The 22,557-nt window shown below is 36.7% G+C and overlaps 1 protein-coding gene across 1 annotated transcript in view; it reads right to left on the minus strand.

The window, feature by feature from the left end:
* rgs3 (regulator of G-protein signaling 3) overlaps nt 1-22,423 on the minus strand; it is a 168,714-nt gene extending 146,291 nt beyond the window's left edge. The window contains exons 1-7 of the mRNA XM_015392529.1: nt 22,297-22,423; nt 15,626-15,676; nt 14,652-14,710; nt 14,478-14,572; nt 13,070-13,138; nt 4,896-4,956; nt 2,053-2,143 (exon numbers count right to left, since the gene is read on the minus strand). Of these exons, the coding sequence (XP_015248015.1) occupies nt 2,053-2,143; nt 4,896-4,956; nt 13,070-13,138; nt 14,478-14,572; nt 14,652-14,710; nt 15,626-15,676; nt 22,297-22,393 (523 nt within the window). The 5' untranslated portion in view covers nt 22,394-22,423. The remainder of the gene's footprint in view (nt 1-2,052; nt 2,144-4,895; nt 4,957-13,069; nt 13,139-14,477; nt 14,573-14,651; nt 14,711-15,625; nt 15,677-22,296) is intronic.
* Nucleotides 22,424-22,557: the final 134 nt, after the last annotated feature.

Consider the following 22,557-nt stretch of genomic DNA (forward strand, 5'->3'; position numbering starts at 1 on the left):
ATCATTTCAATGGAGTTACCGTTATTATTTTTCACGTCATCAATACCAAATTCAATCTAATTGGATGGGAATCTACGTTGCATTTGACACACCACTACAAGATGAATCGACAGATTCGGCGGTATTCATTCGCGGCAAATCATTGCAGCTTGGTGGCGGTGGCGTTAGCATAGTAGTATGGACAACGAGATGATTGAAAATGAACACAACGGAGATCTAGTCCTATTGGCAGACATCCATTTAAAATGTAGGCAACAGCATGAAAAAAGTGGTTTCTACTTTTACTTTTATACTTTAAGTAAATTTACAAACCTGTACTTTGTTACTTTTACTTGAGTAAAGAAGTTTAATCAGTACTTCCACTTTTACCAGAGTATTTTTTAACACAAGTATCTGTACTTTTACTCAAGTACGGAAAGTGAGTACTTTTGCCATCTCTGGCTAAAGCACGGAAACCTCCAAAACCTGCAGGACAGCGGCTCTCTAGGACCGACTTTGGGCATGCCTTGTTTAAGCGTTAATCATATATGTGCTTCCCTGTATTCAATGCTACACTTGTATCTTCTTCCACTCCTTTTCCTTTCGATCTTTTCACCATGTTGGACGCAATGTTTCCCCTTAATATGCATACTATCAAAAAGACCCAGAGACGTGTCTCTGATCCATCTGCAGCAGCGGTAAGTCTGTTACTTACCAGCACGAAAATGCAGCTTTTTATTCTGTAGCAAAATTAAACATCTTGACTATCGGCCAGTTTGGCTTGACAGACCAGCCTTTCAGGAATACTTCTGAACATATTTACTTCTTCCCTGTTTTCAAAGCTGGCTCTGTCTGAGTGGTTATCATATGTTTAGTTTAGTTTAGTTTAGTTTTATTAGGATCCCCATTAGCTGCCAAATAAATGGCCACTAATCTTCCTTGGGTCCTCACATAAAGAAATTACATAACATTATGAACAAACAATTAATAAAATCACATTAGGAAATAATAGGAACATGAAAAAGAGTAGAAATATACAACATATATACACAGGTCAGTTCATCATATCATCTGCAGTAGTTCTGAAGACAGTATCTTTTTGAAGCTTGTTCTGTTCCGGACTCTTCGTGTAGTTATTGGCAGTTGAGCCCAGTTGAGCATATATGTTCACCTGCTTGCAAACGCTCAGCATGACTCAACAAAGTCAAAGTGTGCGGGTTCAAGCTGTAACAGCTTTATTCTCAGGCATATGTGCAATTAAGGAGGTAAATGTGTTTAAAAACTTAAAAACGAATTCAGTGTATCTGCCTAAATTAAGAGTAATTTTGACAACTTTAGGCATAACCAGCAGTTGTGCTGAAATGAACTGGACAGAGCCCTGGGGGAGGGAGCCCAGATGTTAGTCAAAGAGCTGATATGCTGATAAAAAATGAGGAGGTGGCATGAATTTCATCATAGCAGGGCCCGCTATGTTGAAATACACTGGCAAGAACCCTGGAACATTATAGGTACCTAGTTCTGTGACCAGTTTAAAGAGCATTTATATTAAACTAAATAAACCCTATTTTTAGTGGTAGACAGAATATTTGTGTTCAATTGTACATCCAACATTTTGCCACTAGTCTTTTGTGGAATCCTAATATCAAGTCTAACTTAATTTTCTTGTGAATTACTTTGACGTTTGACCAAGTGTATATGGAATACAATTAGGGATGAAGCAATTAATCTGATTTTTTGTGAATAATTGATTATAATTAATTTATTAATTGATTAATTGTTAAGTGGAGTATAGAGAGGAAAATATGCCTTTAGCTGACAGAGCAACCTATTTTGTGTCGTAAATATCACAAAACTGTAAAACAAATATAAGGATATTTGGTATTTATAGATAAAAAATGTTTTCGTCTGTCCAGATGCTCTGCTAAGAACTCCTCAAGTGGAAAAGTCTTAGTTTTAACTTTCTCGATCTGATTACTAATCAAAAAACCTATCGACAGGTTAGCAAGATAATTGTTAGTTGCAGCCCTAAAAACAATACACAGTTAAATTACATTGCTGTCTCGGTTAACTTACCAGTAGTGTGGTGATTCTGTTCTGTTGACACTTTAAGATGCTTCCATTTTCCCAGCTCTTCCCCAAGTAAATAGTACCATCCTTTTACCTCCTGGGCAACAAACACAAATAATTGAGAACCCTCACATGAAGTTTTGTCAAAACATGAATACATAAATTCAGGTCAGGAGTAGAAATTAATATGTGAATCATCAAATGTCGGCTTTATACAGTGGGGTTTGTACCTGTATGAGCAAGTGCAAACCCTTTAACACATGAAAGTTTGTTTTGTTTTTTTTTGCTCCTTTAAAGGCTTACAAAGCTCTAAAGATATTTTTTTTCCACAGCCAGTATTTCACAAACTTCTGGTCTTGAAACCAGCTGGTGTGTGAGTTTATTCGAGTGAGAAAATATTTTTATTTTTTTTCTTATGTGACTTGATGACCCCATGCAAGCAAACTGATTGGACATGATATGTAATCCTGATGGACACAGACTGACGAACAATGGCACGACAAGTCGATTAAATTCTGCTATCATATTTGTGCCGTTAATCTTACACACATTTGCCACTGTTGCTGATTTCTCTTTTGTGCTCAATAAATGTGATGTCACTGACTGTGACGATAATCTTCGTTTTAAAAGCATCTCATCAGAGTGGACAGATTTCTGCAGGCTGTGGAACAAGGGGGGAGGATAGAAAACAAACTTATTCAGAATGGGTGGAGGGGAGGGGAGGGCATAAGTCCTAAATAAAGGGGGGGGTTATGCAATCATTCAATATTACCCTACTACACACGTGATGAGAGTTAGAGGCAAAAAGACCTGATCGACCAGAGACACAAATCAGAGTGATGAAAAGATGAAGCAGAAGATGACAAAGAAATAAAAAGCAATACATGGGAAGAGGGAGAAAACAAATGATGAGATGCAACAGCCAAGTTAAGAAGTTGCCAAAAATCAGCCAGTGCTTATAAGTCCAAAATGATTCTGGAAATCAAACAAGCAGCAGAAAGAGAAAGACCAGAGATGAAATGGAAACAATGGAAAAGAGGAATACATTTTTGAGGGACGATGAGAAAAGGTGAATCTAATGTTTGTACATAAAAAGCCTAAAATAATAATCATTAAAATGACCATAAAGTGAAGCAAGCAGTAAGCCCAGTAAGGCTTTTTAATTCTATTTGTCTTCAATTTTTTCATTTTTAGACTTCAATATTGTAAGACCGGAAAAAGCAATGACTAAACATACTGATAATAAACAATATGTTATTGTCTTCAAATGAATCAGCTTTTATTGGCCCAATATAGGCCAGCAAAATGTGTAGTCAATATTCAACCTCTTTCTTTAAAAAAAAATTGTAGATTTGAAATAAAGGTAGCCTGTAGAGTTTGAGAAATTGTATAATTTCCATGGGAATACACACATACTGATGTTTGGCATCAATAAACCTTACCAGCTAGTTGTGATAATTAAAATCCAAACTACAATTTGAGAGGTCAGTTCTGTAATTATTTCTTTTCTTCACAGCATATGTACAGTATAATCTCTACTTCAACTATGAATGACTAATAATGGCAGGAAATTACATAATTTGAATGTTAAAAAGGTACCAGGAGAAAATAATCCATTAATTTTTAACAAACATCCTTCTTGTTACCAGCAGCTTTGGCGCATTTAAAGCTTATATATACCGGTATATATAGCACATTTCAGTGGTAAGATAATTTAAACTGATGTACTGAAGAAAAAAAGTATAGTATAGTATTGCAGTACAAATAATTAAAGATAATAAAAATTACATATTAATATAAGATGATTATATTAAAAAAAAGATAAAAATCAAATGAAAGCCAAGCAGTACACAACAAATTGTAGAGTTTTCAGGCCATATTAAAGAAATCATGACACATGATCACTCACAGTCAGATCTGAACGAGTCAGTTTTATTGTTACTAATTGACCTAAAATGCAAATTTTTGGATTATAGCATGAAATATTACCTGCAAAGATTAGATTAGAATAACAGACCTTTTAGTTAAGAAAAAAGAGAACACCTAACAACTACAACAAAAACAAATAGTGCATATCATACTCAAGTAATGTTAATTACATATACTAAGTTAATTTCTCATTGTGAAAAATACACAGAACCTGACAGCATTGTTTAATAGAAAAATCAACCTGGAACATATGTAATGGCTTGGAATCGATCTTTATGATAAGAACGAACTGACAATATTTTCCTGTATCTAAACTAGATCTATTTACTTAAAAAGATACATAGATAGATAAATTATTGAGTTAGATTATTTTAGTGTATGAGCAGGTAATTGAGCTTCTGAGGTGAGAAGAAAAACGAGTAAAATATGGAAAAGATTGTGTTTTGAACATTTTCTGCATTAAACATTTTCTGCTGTGGAAGTGGGAATCTTTTTGTACAAAGCTAAAAAGCTTAATTTTATGGTCATGCAAAATATTCCCTTATCAGTGATCGTTAGTATAAAACATTTATTTAACTGGCGACAGAAAAATAAGCTAAATAATATACCTTATACCCTGAAACAATGTAATAGGTGGCCTAAAAATGTGTGTGAACTTTAGCTGTAAAGCAGAAAGACTCAGTGAGTCAAACTGAGTTCCCATTCCAGTGTCTAGAGGCAACAGTGCAGTGCTGTGACACTGTTAACCCAAAAGTGTTTCCTCATAACTATTGAGGTCACTGGAATTCATTCGCACTGAATTAAACTCTTAAATTCATGGTCTGATGGATGAGACACACAACAGGGGGACAGGATTGCACGCAGTTGAAAAAAACGACACAGAATGGCTTTGGAGCTGAAATTTCTGTGTTCAAGCTTACCTTGTGTGCATCCATGAGGGAACGCAGGCCGAAGCTCATGCAACCGAGAAGAACGCTCATTCTGTTGATGTTGAGACATCAGAGAGAATGAATCAGCAGAATGAAAATCAATTAATACCCCTGAGCCAAGAGGCTCCACCAACCCAGGTCAGACATTTCAGATACAGTTTAATCCACCTGGGGTCAAATATGAAGTAAACAAATATCAAACCAATCAAATGTATATTTTCAATAATTAAAGTGCTCTTTTCTTGTACATCTATTCCGAATGTCAAATATTGCATCAATCTCATTTATAACATAACTTATAATGGTTTCAGACTAATAAATGTCAAATAAATGGACGTAAAACAAAAAATAGAAAGTTGAGAACAAACAGAGTTGAAATATATCTGAATAACAACAAATGAGGAGCAAATTAACTATAACTGCATTATTGTAGTCTAGGCAGCTGCGTCGAGCACTCAGATATGAATTCAGTTATGCAAACATAAGAAAAATATATCTCGACAAGCTCACAGCTGGAAATGTGTTGTGCAGCTGCTGAGACTGCTGACACTGTTTTGCAGATGAACACCTAAACTGCATAAGAGTAGAATTACTTAGTGGCAACAAAAAGTATCACCATTGGAAAACAACCCTGGTAAGATCCTACTGGTTTCAGTGAGAGCTGCTTTCCTTAAGTAACACTAAAAACACATTTGGTCTGAATACCAAGCATTAATAGCAGTCTTTTAGCACATACATTTTATTGATTACCATAATAATAAACATAAACATTTTACAATGATAGAACCTTTAAAGCATGTTTACTGCTGTATTTATCTAAAGTAATATCCATCATATTGTTTGATTGTATCTTCTATGGCAGACAGGTGTCTTAAAATATTAATTCATCATACTTTTCGTCTTCTCATAAAATGTGCTATTTAATTGATGCAGCATAGCTGTATGCCATGTTTCCATGAGCCCATTTGATTACTACACTTCACATGATTTATTTTACTCCAATTGTGTAGATGACTGTCTCCTCAAATCTACATTAGTAGTTTTGCTGGACTTCTTTGAGTGGTTGAAGCTATATTCTAATAAAAATATATCTGATATGAAATATGTGCTTTTATTTATACTATTTATGTGTGTATAAAATGAAGTGAAGTTAAGGTTAACTAAATGCAACCTTTTTTTAAATATGGAGAAACTGTCAAATAAGGTAAATAGGGTTTCCATTCTCATTATTGTTTGGTTTGTATCTTATCTGTGGTAACAACAAGCATAGAAATGTTTTACCTACTATCCATTATCTCCATTTCCTGAGAAGCTTGGCATATATTTGGATTCAGCTCCTCAGTGTTAAAACTTTATAGAACTAATTTGAACTATGGGTACATGTCTCAAACCTGATTTCTTATTTCTGTAAATTATTCCTTTTTGCCACCATTCCATGAAGGTCAGATTTGTGGAGAGCATTACTAATAGCTGTCGTGTTTGTGGATCTTTGTAAGTCCTCCATATTTATCTCTGTTATTATGTTTCTTGCTAGGTTAGGAGTTTTACAATAATCTTTTCCTTTTCAGAAGGACCAAACAGTGCTTCCTGAGACATTCATAGCTTGGTATATTTAATGAGCTAACCCTACTTTAAATCTTTTTTTCCTCTCTGATGACTGTCATGTTCTTCATGATACTGATCCTTCATTAAAGTTCCCCATCAATCCTATAAGTACCTCCCAGAAAAGCTGTATTTAGGTGAACTAATACTACTTTGCACAAAGGCGGACATAAGTTACTATATGCTTTTGGCACTTTTGAAGACACCTGGTGGTACAGCTCAGGTTAAGGTATACACCTTACAATTTTTTGTTCATAAATAAGTTTAAAACGTTTCTTCTACTTCGCTTCACTTACGCATTACTTTTTGTTATCTGTCAAGAAAATCCCAATAAAACAAATTATAGCTTTCTGCTGTGTGGGACAAAATGTTAAAAGTACATTAGGTCTAAATACTTTTTCAAGGCACCACATGATCATTTTAGATTTTAAATAATTTCATAATATCAAGCCCTATCAGCTTGGTGTTCCTAAAACCCACAGAATAGAATGGCAATCAATGGGCTAATGCAGTGTGTAATTTTTCACACTGAAATCTACAGTGTAGTGCTGGCCAGCATTACACTGCTGGCCAGCACTTGGGGATTATTTACTTTAAAAGTTTGTTCAGTGTTGCTCTTGAAAAACTGACCAAGTTTTGCAAACAAAATGAATAAGTTTCCATCACCAAGTCATTGCTAAAGGGAGAGTTGAGATGCCCAGGAGATCATACAAACACTGCTTTAATTTACTACTTTACGCTATATCCACAATAATAAATGTGTAAATGGACTACTTACTTCTGAACAACAACAACTTTTTTCTTTATTTAAACTATTACAAAAATCACATTGTTGTTCATTATAGTCCCACTGTTTTTAGAGTCTGAAACCAGAAATGATTTCTAACAAAATATATGTTTGATGTTGTTGCTGTGTTAATAGATCACAGAAAACATCCATAAAAAGGATAAGCTGTGTTTGACTGGCGCCAAGTTGGCAGGCTTCCACCACAGCCAGCTGGGCCTCCACCTCAGCTAGCTGGGCCTGCAAAGAAATCATTATAACAATCTCAACACTATCCTTGTGTTCTTCTTGGGAGCAATGCATTACCAGTCGTGCCCAGGTGTGGTGTGTGTTTACTACGGTGACATCCCGAGCCATCGTGTCTCATTTGCACAATGGAATGCATGCCTAACTATCAACCACAACGTTCATATTGACTACCTATATACGACAAATCTGGAGGCTCCTTCATCAGCTTGTCTCCCTCTAGAACCCATCTTTAATCTAAAGTCTAAAAGTCAAGTCAGCTTTTATTGTCATTTTCTACATATGTACAAGACATACAAGGGAATGAAATTACGTTTACTCTCTGCAATATACAAATATATTCATAATAGACTCAGCTTTCCTCTACCAAGATTTACACCAAATCTAACTAGTCACACAGTCCGTATCAGTTAATGGCTCTGTTGAACAGCATAATTCATGCCTTTATAGTTTTTTTTTTTTTTTTAAGTCAGCCCCTTGGTACACAACAGAGTTCAGGAGCATAAAAATGGCTGGCTGTGCTCTCGAGTGGAAATTACCCTCCAGTGGCTTACACGTACATAAACAGGCCTACCGTGATCACCAAAAATCCTACTCCAAAGTGCTCACCACAACCAGGTGCCAAAATTTTTCTAAAAAAAATCTCAAAATGCACTGAAAACTCAAAACAGTTGTTCACATTAATAAATTCTCTTCTAAATCCTCCCACATATGTACATGTTGACACTAGTACAGATCAGTGCAACTGGTTCATGAACTTTTTCTCTAACAAGGTGGCTTCAATCAGGTCCAGCCACAGTTTCACCTTCCTCCAAAATTAAGATCACAAACTCCCAGAACACTTCTAAAATCTAATATTGCAGCCATCGGTCCACTGATCACAGCAATCCTCAACCAGTCAATCAAATCTTGTCGGGATGCTTAAGCTCTCAAAAGTGCAATTATCTGCCCTACACTTAAACCTGGAATCATGGATCATTACAGACCCATTTCAAAACTGCCATTTCTATATAAAGTCCTGGAAAAGGTTGTCGCAGCCCAACTTCACAATCACCTTCATACTCATAATATATACAACAAATTTCAGTGTGGTTTTCAAGTAGCACAAAGCATGGAGACAGCCCTGGCCACGTCATGAATTGCCTACTTATGACTGCAAGGCTCACCATCTCTTGTCCTCTTTCTGGGCTTGTCGGCCGCATTTGACACTATGGATCACACCATCTCACTCCACCATGTCAGGTCTTTGGTAAGACTCTCTGGGATGACTCTAAGCTGCTTCCAGTCACTCCTCACATGCAGTATGGAGTATGTGGCTTTAGGACGGTCCAAATCATCACCCAACACAAGCTGTGTTGTGCCACAACTGGTCATCTTCAGTCCAAGTATTTTACTTTCCACTTACTTGGTTATATTCATAAATGCAAAGTTTCATTCCACTGTTACCCAGATGATACACAATTACACATAAAAATGGAGTCTCCACAGCTATGACATCTGCACTACAGGTTTGCCTGGAGGAGATAAAGGTATAGACAGGTATGTCTGACAACTTTCTTCAATTAAATATCAGCAAAACTGAAGCCATCCTGAACGGTACCCCACATCAAACCAAGTCCTTCTCCCTATGTAGTATACCCATTTTTCGTCATCACAATCCCCTGGCTACCTCTGTTACAAACCTCAGAGTCAGACTTGACTCAAACCTCACATTTGACAACCACATCCGCCACCTCTGTAAGGTCTCCTTTCCCTGCCTCAAAAACATTGCCAAACTCCTCCCCTCCCTCTCCCTGTCAGATGCAGAGAAGTTGATTCATGCCTTTATCTCCTCTAGGTTGGGCTAGTGTAATACCCTCATTGTCTGGATCCCTGGCGGGAGCCTTCAAAACCTCCAGCATATATAGAATTGTGCTGCCCAGTTTCTGAAGAGGAGGCACAAATATGATCATATCACGCTGGTCCCCAAATCCCTCCACTTGCTACCCATTCAACACAGAATTCAGTTCAAGATATTTCTCTTCTTTCACCAGTTCATATATAGAACTGTCCTGCCTACCTCAGAGAAATCCTCACCCCACACACCTCTTCCCAAAATCTCAGATCCCCCTCCACTTACTGCCTCCAACGACCATAGACTAAGCACTCCACTATGGGAGATAGGCCTTTGAGGTAGTTGCCCCACAGCACTGGAATGCCCTCCCAGAGTCCCTGAGGGCCCAACACACTGTGGAGGTCTCTAAAGAGGGTCTAAAGACCTTCCTATTTCACACAGCATTTTAACACCCATCATTTTTATGTTTTTAACTCGCTGTTATTGTAGCACTTTGAGATGTTCCTTTAAATGTAAAGTGCATTACAAATAAAATGTATTATAATAATTATTTGGTAAAAACTGAGTTGTGTTTAGGCATATTTGCTGAGAAGGTTTTGCTTCCCACAGCTTCTTACATTAGTAGTGCAAAGACAGACCATGTTGAACAAGCACATTGTATCATAATTCAGATGGGTCTTGTTATTTCTACACAGAGGAGATCAGGTGCTGTCAGCCCAACAGTAATCAGCGTTGTAGTTCTTGGCAATGCTGAGATGTAGCATAGATTTGCCAAAAACTTTAAACAGCAAAAATTGCAGGGATTAAAGCTCTAATGCTATGCATGAGGCTCTTTTTACCATTTATTCTGCACATATCACAATGGACTAAACTGTTTTATTATAAAAAATGCTACTGACTGTTCTCAGACAGCTGTTTGTAGTGTTGTTCAGAAGAGTGCTGCTCAGCTGAAGCAGCAGACTGCACTGAACAGATGCTACCCTGGTTTGTTGTAGTGGACGCTTACACTGCCTGGAGAATGCATACGTAGCAAAGTAATGTCTTACATGCCTTAGCATGAAAATGTGTTAAAACAGAACCAAGTCTGCAAACAATGCCTCCATTAATGTCAGTTCTAGCTGTTTAAAAAAATTGAAACAAAATGAACAGAAAATACATTAAGGATGTAAAATCCCCATGACTAAGTAGATCAAGTTCTTCGAGAAAATGATCTTGGAATTTCATCAACTTAATAAAATGACCAAACGAAACAAATCACACTTAATCTGTGTCCCAGAAAATCTCCCAAAGAGGTCCTAATCTTTAAGATCAATCCATGATATTAAGAAAGTCACTGTTGCTGTATAAGACCTTTGTCTCTTTCCTGTCATGACATGCAGTATCTAGTATTTTACATAACTAAATTAACGAAAAAGAAAAAGAAATTAGAGAAAAGAGGACAATTTGTTCTTTTTTATCCATAGAGTATTTCGTACAGTGTAAACTTTTAAAAAAAATTTGTGTTCTCAAGTTGTAACAACAAAGAAATATGTCTTATTAAAGGTATAGAAGACAATCTTTTATTTCCAGGTGGATCATCTAAATAACTGGTCCTCCTAATTGTCAATCTTTCTGGTTATATGTTTACATAAGGCTGTCCTACATGCTCGTCCTTTTAGCTATCTTTTTCTGCGCATGCGCACTTTCAGCCACATATCTGTGGTGAACTACAGTTTCAAACAGTCATTGAAGCTCACCTTTCTCACCGTGGCTCTTTGAAAATGGAGGAGGATCGTAAGAGAAAAAAGTGTCTAAGAATTGTATGAGAAGAAAAGAAGGGCAGTAGAAGAGCCATAGACTGTCGCTACCTGACAGTGGCGACTAAGAACAAAGATGGCGCAGGCATCGTACGGAGGAGGAGTTATGTGACCAATGGCGTAAAAAGCAGTGATCATCTGTCCGAACGGTCAGTTAACTGAGTTTGTTATAAAGTCTGCTATATAGTCGCTGCTGTATGTGGACACAGTAAGCTTGTATGAGCTATGAGAACAGCACATTTTAAACAGGGCATGCACAAGAAGAAATGGGCTTGTGCGTGCTCTTGCACGCGCATTGTTTTTTTAAGTGGAGAGGGCAGGTCTTTTAAAAAAATCCTCCACAATACCTTTAAACACCCTTCCGATTCTGAATGATTACAAAAAAAAAAACTTACCACTTAAAATGAAGTCTAAAAAGTAATGAAAAAACTGCAGGTTACTCTACCCTGAGAAGCTGTGAGTGTATCTGCTATGGCTGCTGAAACCATGTCCAAGGCATATTCTAATTCACTGCAATAGCTTTATAGGAGCAAAATACACTTAATAAATTATTATTTGTAGAGTTTTAATGAGAGAGATTTTAATGATTTTTTTATCCATGTGCGACTTATGCAAAGGAACAATCCATTAAATTATGTTGATGATCCAGATCATAATCTGGATACATGATTTAATTTCTTTCTTTTTTTTTTATTCTCTAGAAATGCGAGATAATGACTTATGGAGGAAACAAGCAGTGACCCCCATTTACCAGGGGGTGGCTGCAGTGACTATTAGCAGCTTCAGCATTGGACTCCAAAAATCATGATCTAGACATGCGAGTTTTAGCAATAGGTGTAGGTCACAATGTGTGGCAAAATTTGATGCTTGGTGAAGGTCTGCGCTCTTTGAGCGCTTTATTAGTTACATTCTGATTTGTAATTAATGAGTGGAAGCTTGGCGCATGTGAGACTCATGTTCAATGGGGAAACAGGAGAGTCAGTCTGCGTTCTCACTGCAGACACTGGCTGTAGCTGCTGTGGCTGAGTCCCTGTGTTTTGAAGGTAGGTGGGCCTTGCTCACTAACTGTTCACTGAAGACAGTAATACCAGAGCGACCGGCCATGTGTTTTCACTAAAGTCTCCAACAAGACAGGAAAAAGCCACTAGACTTGTTGCTTCTTTTTTAAAAACAGTCTGCTGAGGGGTCTGAAAAGGCACCAAATACAGCGGCTAAGTTGCTGAGTTGGAAGCAATGATGAAGCGGCCTTGCTGTTCATTTTTATACTGATGGGCCAGCAGCACCAGGCGACTGCTTGACGACATGAAGCTGCACTTATAGACAACAAAAAAAATCTTGAAACACAAATTACTTCTAGTGCCACAGTGCAGTCATAAAAGGTTGGGAGACGTTTGACACAAATTTACAGGTGAACAATGCACCTATGGTATTTATAATGTTTTAAAAGTGTTCAGAATGGTTTGCTTCCAAATTTTCAGGACATATTTAATGACTCAGTTAACCAATCATTCAATTGGCCGTTTTCCAACTTTACTCAGCTACACAAATAAAACAATAGTAACACAACATTCAGGTTAAATTCTAAAAAAGTATACAATAAAAAACAAATGTTTTGACCTTTAATCTGAGAAATGCAAAGCAGAGTTGAAGCCTTTTCTTGGCTTTAACTCAGAGCTGCTTGATCTGGTAACACCTGAGCTCAGTGAAGTGACAGTGGCGATAAACTCACTATTCCTATTGGTGTCGAATGCATTTATGTTGACGTTGGCCTCATAACGAAAGTAAATATTAAAATATTTTGGACCTATGAAATTTTAAGAGTTGTTTGTGTAGTATGTTAATTTGTTGCTGACTTTTAAAGTGTGCAATCATTTACACCATGTTTAACTAATCCAAAAGGTACCTTGACGTTGAGTCGCCGTTCCAAACTGTAAATAGCAGTCTCTTATGAAGGTCTCCTTCCCTGATTGCACTGTAAACACAAAAGAAGCTATGCAGTTTTCAGTCATAATACAAGCATTTTTTAGAGAGCCAAGAGAGTTTAAAAGATAGAATATTTACATTCAAAATAATGTTTAAACACTACATAACACAGGTTTGTTTTAGTGTACCCCATTCACCCAAACATGTATTGAGGTCGATACTGGAGCTTGTTTCTGCTTTCAAATACAACTTTGCTTATGTATAATTGCTGATTGTTATATTCTAAACCAGGGGTCACCAACCTTTTTAAGGCTGAGGGCTACTTCATGGCTACCGAGTCATAGGAAGGGCTACCAATACTGACCTATGAACTGGAGGGATCAGAGTTCACCTACAGTAAATCTCATCCATAAAAACTCATTTTTATTCTTATTTTATTCTTTTATTCATTTCTAATTTTCTTTTTAATATTGTCATTTTGAAACCACTGAAATATGATGAAATAGTTAACATGATGAAATAATACATAAATGATTATAAAGAAGAGCAACAGAATAAAAAAAAAATTAAACTTAACCCACTGAGTGAGTTCTTCTGTTTTCAGGAGACGAAGAGGGCACCCCATGTGGTCCTTGAGGGCCCCTTGGTGCCCGCGGGCACCGCGTTGGTGACCCCTGTTCTAAACAGTAATAGCCATAATACCTTTGTTGTCAGGGTTTGGTTGTTGTAGAGGACCCAAATAGAGAGGCAGAAAGGCTGAGGAGATTTCTGGGTAGTTTAATGGGGCAAAAACAGTAACAAAGGCAGGAATGCAAAAATCCAACTAATAATCAAAAGCAAACCAGAACTATGGAGACATCTGGGGAAAACCAAACACGAGGAGCCAGGGAGAGACGAGGAACGTGGACAACAGCATGGGAGGACAGCAAAGACAAGGAACCAACAAAGAGTGAGAGCAGAGGGAGAGCATATATAGGAGAGAGAGACAAAGGGAGGGCTAACGAGCAGACAAGGAACAGGTGTGAGAGGAGACAACGAGGGAGCCAAGGGGAAAGGAACATACACACACAAGAGGGCAAAAGGGGACAACAGAAAAACATGAGAATATAAATCTAGAAATACAACAAAACTGGAATTAAACCAATAAATCTAGAAAACAAGGAGCAAAGTAAAGAACAGCAGAACCAAGACCATGACATTTGTTGTGTTCTGTTTGTGGTAGGAGCTAATTATTTATCCTAAAAGATAAAGACAACTTATTAATATATCATCCTGTGTGTTTAGAAATAAAACTAATCTATTCATGGTACTGCACCAAGAATATCATTGAGTGAAGTTAGGCAACGTGCTTAAGAAAATAATCTCTTAACAAAAACTAGAATGCTTACAAGTGAAAGGTCTGCAAATAGACAGGGTTCCTACATTTAGGGACCATCAGGGTCTTCTGCCTTTCTCCAGGATCACTGCTGGGAAACATACCAATCTGCAAAACAAAAATACAAAAAAAATTCTTGCAAGTGATAAAACTGGGCTTTTAAATTACTCCAAAATGTAAAATAGACCTTAACATAGGAGTTACAGGGTCCTTTGCATTCACTCAGCATGTCTTTGGCCTCCAAAACTGTGGGTGCAAAAATAACGATACATTTCTTTACATTCCACATAGGTTCCATGTTATTCACCCTTACAAAAATATGAGAATAAGCAGTCTATATGGATATTAGTTCTGTAGGACAGAAACATAAAAAAAATTATTGGCTGAATATTTTCTTTTGGGTTGGCTCAATATTAACTTAATGTAAAAACAGATGTGAATGCTGCAACCTGTTTTAATAGTCTGCGCTTTTATCATCGCAAGATACCTGATCACCAAGAGGTTTTGCGAGGATTGTGCCTCTGATTTTTTTTTTTACTTTCGTATAAAAAAGTTGCTTATTAAAAAGAAAATTAAAAACAGAAATAAAAATATTTAACATACATTATATTCTCATTTTATTCAGGAAATAGTTATGATTTAACATAATGAATAGTTTTGCAAACTAGTTTCCCCTATATTTTTATATTAAGCTATTTTTCCACAATTTTCCTGAGCTAATATAAAATACAGTGTCTCCATTTACACGAATAAACTGTTATTGAGAAATGAAGGTAAGGCATTTACATCTGAGAAAGAAAAAAAAAATGCTGAGTGGTTAGACAGAGAATCCTTAACAAAAAGACAAGGGTGGCTGTGTTGGTTGCTGGGAAACCAAAATAAACAGTCTTGTTAAATCAATGAACCACCATCCAGGGTTTTTATCATTAATGGTATCATGTTGTGCTTGAAACAGTGATCTGTAGTAGGTTTTTTAATATTTACCTTCAGCAAATTATGTTTGAAATATAAATAAAGTTTCTCTTGCAGTCTATTTTGTATAGTATTTAAAAGATAACAAATGTGCACACTACAAAGAGGGAACAGATTGTACTGCAATGCTTTCATTGTGATGAATAAAAGCAGGGTCTCTCCATATGGGCAGCCATTAAGATGACTCACCACTGACAACAAGGATTTCATGCTTTTTGAAGACGGACAGCTTGAGCTGACCTATAAAAATAAAAGAAAAAGGTTTATGACAGACAAACAGGTGCTATACATTACATGTTCTTCAGATTCAAGTCAAATAATTTCAGTGCCATATATATATATATCCGATGTTGAAAGTTTAAAAAAAGTATTTTACACTGAATTATTTTAAAACAGTAAACAACTTTTTAACCATTTTTTGCTGAAGTTCTTTCAGGGTTTTTTGCACCACCATTGATTTAGCAGACCAAATACTGTAATTCAGGAAATATTACTCTAACCATTGATCATATCCAATGTGTCATCAATTGGTGAATCATTGTCTTTTCAAACCCATAAAGGACTTTCAAAATGTCTACCTATAACTTTTATGATACATTTCCTGCAGGGAAATATCAAGAATATCAAGAATAAATATATACTGACAGCAGAGCAAGAAAAATACAAACCAAAAGAAGACTACTGCTTCCTTATATTACATGTAGTAATATTTATACCATCTAATTAGTGAGGAACATTTATGGGGATGATAATTAAAGAACTATGGCGGCCACCAATGATCATTTATCATTTGGCAAATTGATTAATCTGTCGATAATATTTTCCAACTAATCATTTAATAATAGGATAGCCAAAGGTTCCTTTTTATCTTATATGCACAATGTTAATTTATTTTTAAATTTTGGTATAATTATTGCTCTGAGTGGGTTTCTCTGTCAGCTAAAGACGTGTTTTAGAATCTCTAGACTCCAGTTAACGAAGTAACAAAGTTTTCCTTGTTATGTGAAAAAATAATATTAACAACAATTTGTTTGAATGGCAGCCATTTTGGACATGTAGGGTGGAATTAGATTCACATCTTTGCAATAAGAATTCTAACCCAACTATGTTGCATTGTTAACTTGGAGAATAAAATCTCTAGTACAAATAGAGGGCGCGAATAATATCTATCAAGCTCTGTGGGCTATATCATCCATCCCTTTGTGTGCGGGTCAGAACAAGGGTAAAGGTAAATGCTGTAATGCCATAATGTAAACATTGTTGCTAAGCTTTTCTTCTAAAACACCATCTCCACAAGGAGAGGACAGAAAGTTGGAGAGGGTATGTATTTCAGGACTGACATTTATAACCTCGATGGAGGAGTGGGTGGTTTTCCTTTTACTTTGCTTTATTTTTTTATTCGAATAGAATCAATTTGTATTCTCATGAAGTTAAGAGTTAAGGGTAAATTATATTCCATTGACTGTTGTCATGAATTTTTTCCAAAAAAATGTCTTAAAACAAAGACTAGGAAAGAGGGACAATGAAAAGCTTTTAAAAAGCTTTAAATATAACTTGTGAAAATTGAATAGAGAAATGAAATCATCAGATTGTAGGCGTGCCAAACTTATATTGGTATTCAGTAGCAGTGAGACCAGATCAATTACCCTGCAATTACCTACTGATTTTAGTGCACTAATCTCCTACAGATAGGATTTATTACGATAAAATGTCATTGATGGATAGCAGTAAAGGGCAGGATAATCTCAGTGATAAAGTAAGGTGCCAGTAGTAGTCAGTCAGCTGTATTCATTAATAGTACATTTATTTCCGGGACTTTTATAATTAAGGCATTTTAAACCTCAAGTAGACACATTAGCCAACTTAGAACGCAACCATTACAGTTGTTTAAGGGCTCCAAGTGATGTAAGGTTGCTCACCCTATTATATCATCAGCCCTAATTAAGGAGCAGCATAAGAGGTAGAATCATCAGTAAGAAGGGCGCAAGGTTGTCCTTCCCCTCATGGTGGTAATCAAGCCTCTTCTCCTGGTGACTCCATGATTCTTGTTCCCAGGCCTAGTCTGTTATGTTTCCAGGACTCCTGACACACTTTACTACAGACATTACTTCCTGAAAAATTAGACCCCTTCCTTTGGTTCTCCTTACGGAGCCTCTGCTTTTTTCCCTGCTGGATGTATTCCTAAGCAGCAGCTACCAAGATCTAACCCACCTGCCTGTTTACCCTCCAAAGTTCTTCCTCACCTGCAGCTTCTCCATAGAAAATAACTTATAAACCAGCTCTCTCTTCTTACCTCTGTGGATAGATTCAACTCGCATGGAACCATGATTTATCCTGTTACAGTAAGACGAAATTATAATCATAAATACTTCCTTTATAGAACCAAACTATTTATCATCTCTTCCTCCCAAGCACTCCTGAAATGAACCTTGATGACCCCAGAACCCAAAGCAGAACCTTCTCTTTTTTTACTTAAACTCTGTCCATAATTGTTGCTTACAAAATAGTCACACAGTAGTTGCGTTTCAGTTCCAAATGTGATGCAAAACCATGTCGATATTCTACTACTTTTGAAAATAGAAATGTTTTCAATTTCAGTGTTTCCATTAAATAAGAAATATAATTAAAATTGCATTTTACTACATTTCTACACATCTTGAAATCTTCTACAATGCTTGAAAACCACATGACAGTGGCGGATGTAAACACATGAAATATATAATCATATTTCAGCCACAGCTCCAGTGCTTATCGCCATGAAGTAAATGTAATAGGCTGTGTCCGAACGTCCACCTTAACCCTTATATGGAGCACTATGTAGAGGTTACACTATTTTAAATGAGTGTTGGGAATGTCTAGTGGATGAAAAAGTGGTGGACTAAATTTTTTCCACAATGCACCTTGAAAAGTTGTGTGCAACCATGTTAACTAGATGAGGAGCTATATCCCCGGAGGTAGGGAGCTGGAGTCACCAGTCATCCAGATTACCATAAATAATGTAATCATGGTACTAAAAGTACTTAAGTCTATCCTTAAATCACTAAATAATGCTAATAATAATAATAATGAATTTTATTTGTAACGCACTTTACATTTGAATTCAAATCTCAAAGTGCTACAGTTTAAAAAGGGAAGATTAAAACAAAGGTTAAAAGACTATAACATTAAAACAGAGTAAAAGACAATCATTAAAATCAATACATTTGAAGGCATATGTAGCCTATTATAAAATCTGAAAATCAGCAATAATACACATCTTTAAAACATTTTTATGACTGTTCTACGACAATTCAATGTTTTTTACATTTTCTCCGTTAAACAGTCTGACGTCATCATCAGAAATGCTCAGAGTATTCCGGCTGAATATGATTAAACCATGTTTATCTGCATTTTAGTTGTTTCTTTCTGTAGGTTATGCACCATATACCATAATAAAACTCGAAAGGAAAAAAATTTAACTAAAAAAGACTAGATTTAAATCCAAAGGCGAAAAAGTTAGGTCCCGAAACTGGCATAGAATCCCATTTCCGGTACAGACGAGTGATAAAACAGAAACGATTTTAATGCATTTATTTTCTCAGGAAATACATTAATAACCTTGAACACAATATAATTTTCTACACTTTTTTAAGGAGGGAAAAAGAAATTTAGGTATTTGTTACAAATTGAAATCAAGGGCGACCCGGATAGATGTCTGGTTGTGCATGCGAAAATGAGCTGATGGTACAGATCGTGCTTCCGGGACGGATCGGCTAGAGACACATTTGCTGTCTCTTCATATATCACCCGTGTGTATGTTGACTTACACATGTATAAACATTCAGATGTTTTACAATCTGTTTTATCTAATGAATGTATGTGGCATATTATTTTTTCTAATCCGCCATAAATGCACAGTAAAAACGGACAGGTTGAGGCAAAAAGTACTGTGGCAGTGCTGAGACCCAAAAGAACAAAAGGCTAATAGGGGCGGGACACTTGGTACTCCACCAGCGGTGTTATCACTGTACACTCATTTTCATTCATTTAGAAAAAATGGAAGATTATTTCACAAAACGAAAGGATTTTTCTATAATGAATTTTAAATAATATGGAGGTTTTTCGAGATAGAAAGACCAACAAACAAAGCTTAAAGATCTGTACATGTTTTTAGTTGGACACTCAAAAAAACAAATTGCTACACGGATTGACTTATAACTGATGAGCACTACAGTTTGAACATCACACGCATGAAGGTGAAGGGTTTTAAAAGACCTAGTTAATGCCACAACAGTTTTAATTTAAAAAAGAGAGATCAGACAAAGTAGAAAACATGTGTTGGTCTTCTTGCTGTGTTGACTGCTGTGTGATTAAAACTTTATAAAATGATGTTAAAAACAAATATTTAGACTAAGGTAAAGCCAAAATGTATGCTTTTATGAAGGTTTCATACATTTGCGCTCTCAGGGGATTCACCTCCTCACCATTCATGAACCTCTCCACATGTCACTGGTGTCCACTGTGTAATAAGTGTCTCTTTTTGTCTAACTCCCTCAGTCTGCTCATCTTTCCTGTATTCTTTACAGTGCTGCTGACAACCGTTGGAGACTTATTAGCCATGTTGACATGGTCACAGCGAACACCAGCTTTGTGCTACTCTAAATGAATCCTGTTCATTATAAGAGCAGAGTCTACAGCAAAATAAAGGAGAGCTGCTCTGTGATATTGCTGCTGGCCCTTCAGAGCTTGGGTACGAGGAGTGTTTGTCGTTCCCACACTGAACTTGGCATGGATTTGAAAGCAGTGAGGAACTGTGAGAAGTGAAAACACAGTCTGAAATATTTTCCTGGTCTTGACACGCTTCACACAAAAGTCATAAAGCAGTCTCAAACTGATCTAACTTGTATTACATGTGTCATAAACCTAAATAACAACAGTCAAAGCAAATTGGCAAAAGACTTCCAGAAGGCCAGAGGTTTGGAGATTTTCAAGTGAAAAATATTGACTGGATTTTGTGTATTTAAGAGTGAGTGTTAAACATTGATGTACAGTATTTTTACTGCAGAAACACTTTTGTTGCTATTTAAGAGCTTTAGAGGCTTTCCTAATAAGATTAAGAGGAGCAAATGTGAGAAAAACAAATACAAATGATTGCTTTTTTCCACGTCAATTCAAAGGCAAGAAATATAGGTGAAAAAAATTGCAATAATGCATCCACTGTGGGTGTAATATCATATAACACAGAACATCAATCGATTTATATTCTTTATTGATTAACCTTAGTCTCAACACAGCCACCTGCAGAGAATCCTACTGCATATCGAAATTAACTTAAATATCCTCCATAAGGACCAGGTTTCAAGAGAAAAATGAGTTCTTGTTTCAGGATAAAGATTATCTGAAAGAACTGGCAGCTGATGTTTTGGAAGGGAAGGAAACAGCATCTCAGGGATATCAGAAATTTGAAGATATGATGTGTCCACCCTGCAAAACTTTTGTGGTTAATTTGGGAATTTATATTGATATGTAACACATTGAGGGAAACATAAAGAAATAATGAGGCCTTTCATTTTTTAAACTCCTACTTGCCATCTAACTAACCCCTGCTCTCCTCTACAGGAATTAGGGGTGAGTATTGGCAAGGGTGTTGGAATGCGATACTTAGGTTACGACAGGATATTACGATATTGCACTATCAGAATATATTTCGATATTCTACCCAGTGAATATCAATTTTAAATGCAGAGATAAAAAGCAAGTGTTGCATATGTTTATGAGGAGATAGTGATCATTCAGTTATTTTGATAGCCATGCTGTTTGGGGTTCGAGTCTATGGTTCAATTTCAGCAGCTGTGTCCACCAAGGACCTGGTCTACCTGTACTGGATCCTTCGAGGTCACATATTACCGCCTCATATCATCTTAATAACTATTTAAAACAGCTATTTTCATTAATTTGAGATGGAACTATTCACAACTGTTCAGCGTCATTTCCCTTTTGTCCTCTAAGCACATAGCATCCGGCTTGCCTGGACTCGCAATGACTCACTGCAAAAACCCAAGGCTACGGAGGGTACATCGGACCTGTCATTCAAAACTGAGTGAAGGAAGGCTGCATTTGTTGGCCTCATAACAAGGAGTCTTCCAATCCAAACAGGCCTCTGCGCCGCATTACGACGTAAATGGCCGACCAATCTGGCCTTCGGAGGATACAGCCTCATCTGCCACTGTTATTGCCTCTACAACAGAAATGGTGCTGTGCTGCACAGTGAAAGGGCTCTACTGTGCCATCTACCAGAGCAGTAGCACATTTTGCATTAGGTAAAAATGGTTTAAAAAATACATTTTACGAGCTAAAGGATCAATATTATATCGACCAGCCGAAAATCATTATATATCGGCAACTACATTTTTTCCAAAACCTCTAACAGGGATGCTGCCATCTTTTGCTTTGTACAAATCAAAGCTTTCACGTACATCCCCTTCTGATGCCCATCATTTAGCGCTGAATTTTTGATTTTAGAATACAAAAGCAGCATGCCTAAAAGGAGACAGAAGGACTGTAACAAAAATAATCTCAAGGTTTTACAATGTCTCCATACATGAAGCTGTTCCAGAACTTTAAGAGCTCCTTCAGCTAAAGACTAGTATACCCTGGGTGCATAAAGAAGCTCCATCACAGATATTTCCTTCCAGATGCTGTTAGACCTTACATTTATTATCGTTCCCAATAGGCGGGGTAAATGTTTACTACCATGCTGTTATTTGCACAGTTTTTATCTGCTTAGTTATTTTTTGTGCACAGAGCAGGTTGTTGATGCAGCATCTGCCCCAATGCCAGGCTGGTAAGTGAACTGCAGTGAATTAAATTAAAGCCTTTACCAGTGGTGAAGAAAGGTTGAGGACCAGCCTCTTCATTAGATATGAGGTCAGCACTATCAGCCGGAAGCAGATGATGTCCTTCAAATGGCGCCAGCATGTAACAGGATTTGGTGCAAGTCTCTCTGAAATAGACTGACATGACTGAAATAATGCATTACAGTACAACCATAATTGATTACTGTGTACTAGTCTTTCTGCCTCAGATTAATTTGATACTTCAGAATTTGAATTTATTATCCGGAAGGACTATATCACTTTTCC

This window comes from Cyprinodon variegatus, unplaced genomic scaffold (assembly GCF_000732505.1).
Source record: "Cyprinodon variegatus isolate N-32 unplaced genomic scaffold, C_variegatus-1.0 Scaffold23, whole genome shotgun sequence".
NCBI classification, from domain to species: Eukaryota; Metazoa; Chordata; class Actinopteri; order Cyprinodontiformes; family Cyprinodontidae; genus Cyprinodon; species Cyprinodon variegatus.